This window comes from Metarhizium robertsii (genome assembly GCF_000187425.2).
Source record: "Metarhizium robertsii ARSEF 23 chromosome Unknown MAA_Scf_3, whole genome shotgun sequence".
Taxonomy (NCBI): Eukaryota; Fungi; Ascomycota; class Sordariomycetes; order Hypocreales; family Clavicipitaceae; genus Metarhizium; species Metarhizium robertsii.
The window spans coordinates 800,342-805,359 of NW_011942171.1; the positions used below are offsets into that span (position 1 = coordinate 800,342).

The following is a 5,018-nucleotide window of genomic DNA, read 5'->3' on the forward strand; positions in this document are numbered from 1 at the left end:
CCAGACTTGTGTGCCTGGAAGGGACGACGTCGAAGGAGGGCAAGCTGTTGGAACGCACCCACCCGTATTTAGGTATATAAGCTTTGTACTGCTCTGTACTCCTTCCTGTCATTTCTCATCTTCTAAGTACCATTTGCGTCCTCTTTAAGAACCCGAGACGGACTACTTCCCAAAATGCATCTCCCAGAACTCTCCCCTCCTCCTTTGCCTCACGTTGAAGACGACAATTGGTGTAGCTGCAGCTTTGACCACGTCTCCAGTCCACATTACCCCATGCCATCTGGCGCGGTCACAGCTGGAAATCACAACACCTCCCCCTGTATTTTTACTTTCTTGGCATGTTTTGGTTAAGAAAGTACGCTAAATTTATACTGATCCCCTTAACAACTGAGATCAAAACCATTTTTCTCACGCTTCTGCGCAGCCCTCTGCGGCGGCAATGGCAATGGCCACCACCAACTAGTCCGCACGGCATTCCAGTTCCGTATGATCTGGGAATTCACACCCCAACCGACCTTGCTCGAGGGGCACGTGCAGCCCTCCTCCGAACAGTCTCGCCGTTGTGAATCGTCCAATTGGCTCTCTAGGAACCAGCCGTGCAACCTGCACGCCGTCCTCGCCACTAAAGGCCGTTTCTTTTGCCAGAGCCGCGGAAGGAGCTCAACAGGTTATCCTCCTAGACTTCCCCGAGTTCTCCTCACCCATGTAACTAACACCAGCCAATCCCAATCCTAGAATCCGCGAACCTGCTCGCGCGCCAGAAAGTGGAAGCATATAACGCCAAGCTAACGGTATTCAGCGCCTTCTGCAAGTCATTCGAAGAGACCGCAAAACAGTTTACATCCGAACAAGAGCGAAACCTTGCCCAACACTTCTGCAACAGCTTCCTGAAATACTGGTATCAATCCCTTGGCGACGCCAAGCCCGCCCCTATTCATATCTACAGCAGCGTCACGGCCTGCCATGAAGGTTTCCCGCCCTCCCTATTCTCACGGGCTCCTCCTCCCAAGCAATCTCGACCACAACAGCAACCCACCCCGCGTCACCAGGGACAACCAACCACCACGGCCCCACCTAAAGAAGACCGTCTCCGATGTGGCAAGCTTGGCCACCCAGCAGATCTTCCCAAATGCCCAGCACGCCCCAAAAGAGTACACGGCATGCTACACTGACTCATAAAAGAATAGAAGGGGCTAGTCCGCAAGGTCGGACTGCAACTCCACCGCCAGCAAAACCCACAGCAACAACATAGAACAGAACAAATCCAACATAACACGACTCAGCAGCAGCGCCAGACAGATGAACCGCAGAAGGAACCTACCCCAGCTCCTCTCGGCCTCGCTGCCCCATCCGCTCTGCCCCCCTCAACACCGGAAGCGGAGGATGAGTCCGATTACAGGCCTGCTTCACCAAGGAAGCGACCGCGCCAATCCATCATGATATCCCCATGAGCAGACATTACCGACAGCGGAAAAGCGACAGAAAGACCCCGCATATTCCAGGCCAATGTAGGCAAAATTCCCCCAGCCCACGATTGCGCCCTCGCGCTTGCAGATTTCGAAGAATACGACGTGGTCCTTTTACAGGAACCGTGGACGGAGACAAAGGACGGCTGCTGTCTCACGAAAACCCACCCAGCCTACGACACCTTTTCACCGGTGTCCAACTGGGACAACACCACCATACGACCCAGAGTCATGGCATATGTTCGTCGTGACTCTAGGCTAATAACAAACCAACAACAACCGTATATAACACGCGATATTCTATGGCTCACGGTCAACAACGTGACCATAGTCAACGTATACCGGAGGCCCGACTGTGACGTAGCCCTGAACATGCTTTTGCAGTGGCAACCACCGAAAGACTGCCTGGTAGCCGGCGACTTCAACGCTAGGCACTACAGCTGGCAGACCGGCCGCCCCTCTGGCACGGGCCAGGACATTGCAAGCTGGGCAACGGACAATGGCCTCAGCTTGCTGAACGAGGTGGACATCCCGACCAACCCATACGGCAACACCATCGACTTGGCTTCCACCAACGCCCCCTAGCTGAGGCTTGCGTCGAGGACGACTTTGCGACCACCTCCGACCACTTCACGCTAAGCCTTACACTATCAAACTTCTCGCCGGTCCTGAAACAGTCCGGTAAAGTACGCCTTACAACAGATGATGAGTGAAACGTTTTAAGGAGCACGTCGATGCTAGAGCGTCGGGGCTGCCAACCGCCACCTCGACCCCCTCGTAGAGGCCCTGGTGGACCTTTTACAGTCTGCTGCGAAGGCGGCCGGGCGCCCCATACGGAAGGGAACTTGCAGCGCACCGTGGTGGACTGAAGAATGCGCGCAAGCCGCAGCAGGCCATCGAGCCATCAGGAGACTCTATCCTGGTGGGTAAAATAAAGATGTGCAACTCGCCAAACGAGACGTCCGCCATGTGGTCCGTCGGGCCAAGAGACAGTACTGGCGCGAACTCATCGACAGCTTCACCAACAGCAGCTCAGTCTTCAAAGCAGTGCGATGGCTCAGAGCCCCAGGGACCTTCCAACCTCCACCCCTACAAGTCGGAGATGTTGTGCATAAGACACAGGCCGACAAGGCGAACGCGCTTCGTCAGGCTACTCTTGAACGCCGAACCGCAACAGACGACCTACCCGACCCTTGAAACCCCTCAGTCCCTCAGAGATCGATACCCTTCGCTCAGACAATCCCGCTGGAGGAAGCCCGGGCCGCCACCATCGGCACCGGCAACACCTCCCCCGGGTCTGATAACATCACAGTGAAGCTCCTCGAGGCCGTGTGGGATGTCACTGGAACACACATCCGTCGACTCTATGAGGGATGCCTCCGCGTTGGCCACCACCCGAAACCCTTCCAAGAGGCAGAGGTCGTCATGATCGCAAAACCTGGGCGGGGAAACCTATCGATTCCACGGGCCTGGCGCCCCATATCACTGCTCTCCTGCCTCGGCAGGGGACTAGAACGATTGATTGCACGACGTCTCGCGTGGGCTGCAATCCACCACGGCGTGCTGCACCTCCAGCAGGCCGGAGCCCTTCCAAAGCGATCAGCCGTCGACCTGGTTACAGCCTTGATATATGACATTGAAAAGGCGTTCGCCTGGAAGCTGGTGGCGACTCTGGTAACCATGAACATCCAGGGGGCCTTTGACACGGTCTTGCGCAACAGACTTATCCTGCGGCTGCGGGAACAAGGCTGGCGGGAACATCTAGTCAGATGTGTCGCTTTTTTCATGCACGATAGATCTGCCTGTGTAAGATACCAGGACACCACCACTCCCGTCCTGCCCCTACAATGTAGCTTGCCGCAAGGCTCGCCCGTCTCGCCGATCTTGTTCCTCCTTTACACAGAGCCCCTCTATTGCCTAGGCAATCCTATGGGCCGCTTTGGATATGCGGACGACACGGCCATCCTCTGCACTGGCAACTCGCTGGAGGAAACAGCAGCGGAGGCATCGGAACAAGCTGCGGAGCTCATCGCCAGGGGCGCAGAGAATGGCGTCTCCTTTGATCCTGAGAAGACCAAGGTCATGCACTTTTCTCCCTCGCCAAGAAAGCCAGAAACGGCACCACCCGTCTATCACGGCACCGTCGAGAAGCGTCCCGAGCCTGCGATGCGATGGCTAGGCATCTGGCTTGACCGGAAGCTAACCTTCAAGACTCACGTCGAGAAATGGACGGCTAAGGCGCAAGCCGTGGCCTACCATCTTAAGGACTCGGAAACACAAAACACGACCCGCTCCCCAGCGCCGTCCAAAGAGCCCAGCCAGTGCTGCTGTATGGAGCTGAGGCGTGGTACCCAGGCACATCCTGGCCCCGCTGGTCTCAGCCATCTGTAGAAGCACCTAATTCATAGGATGAAAAAGACTATTTGACAGTCATTCTCCCTGGAGGACCACGCCACCCACGACCCTGCACAGGGAGAGCGGCATACCCCCTGCCACTCTGCTGCCTGAAGCGCGCAGGATCCGATTCTCCTCCCGCCTCAAGGCGCTTGACGACGCCCATCCACTTGCCAGGAGGACGCTCTCACCAGCAGCACCCGCAATCATCAAAGCCGTCAAACGCAAGCACCAAGTGCCACCCGCCGTCTTCCCAACCCGTCTCCGGAGGACTGATAGGCTGCTGCCCTCATGCCCGCGACCAGCCCTAATCAGACCACGGTTCAGCGACGACAGCACGATGCTTCAAACAGCATCAGAAGAAGTCCGCAGCCGACTTCCGTCAATGGCTGCAGTCGGTGCCACCGGCGACTCTGATTGTGTACTCAGATGGTCACTGTCCTCAGAGGGCGTCGCTGGATACGGGTATATCATCCACCAGAACAACCGGCCGGTGCTCGATGGCTCCGGCCGACTGGGCCCGGCAGAGGTCTTCGACGCCGCGGCGAACGGAGCTCTAGAAGGTCTCTGGGCAGCCGTCGGCCACCCTCAGGCAACGGCAAACGAGATCGTCGTCTGCCTCGACAACTTGGCAGCTGCGACAGGCCTGCGAGGCACGTCGTCCGACTCCTCGCAAGCAGCCTTCCTGGAGTTCCAGGACATGGCTTTAGCCCACGGCAACACAACAGTTCGCTGGATTCCCGGCCACACCAATATCGCGGGGAACGAACAGGCCGACGCACTGGCCAAGGCAGGATGTTCCCGACCAGCGCCGCCGGATGCTCTCCCAACATTGGTGCACCTGCGACGAGTCGCAAGGAAACAGCCAAGGGAAGCATTCGACGCCTGGTGGACAACTGCAGCTCCCGAGAGATACAAACCTCTGAAACTCAAGGCATCAACGCGCTGCGCCCCGGACCTTGCAACCCCACGTCCAGCCCTGCACCACTTGCTGGCGGCACGGACACACCATGGAGATTTCGCCGACTACCACAGGCGATTCAAACATGCCAATGCGCGACCCACCTGCTCATGCGGACGCCCCAAAGAGCCAAAACATCTCTTCTACTGCAGGAAGATGCCGCCGCATCACCGTCTGAGGCTCGCACCCTCACCGGA

General features: G+C 57.4%; 1 protein-coding gene across 1 annotated transcript; it reads left to right on the forward strand.

Annotated features, from left to right (window-relative positions):
• Window positions 1-963: 963 nt before the first annotated feature.
• Window positions 964-4,999, forward strand: MAA_00419 (reverse transcriptase; the record flags this gene model as incomplete). The annotated part of the gene is made up of 8 exons (XM_007818417.2): window positions 964-1,095; window positions 1,188-1,387; window positions 1,469-1,874; window positions 1,907-2,152; window positions 2,248-2,610; window positions 2,682-3,853; window positions 3,912-4,831; window positions 4,896-4,999. 8 exons carry the CDS (start codon window positions 964-966, stop codon window positions 4,997-4,999), a joined length of 3,543 nt encoding a protein of 1,180 aa, XP_007816608.2.
• Between the last annotated feature and the right edge of the window lie 19 nt (window positions 5,000-5,018).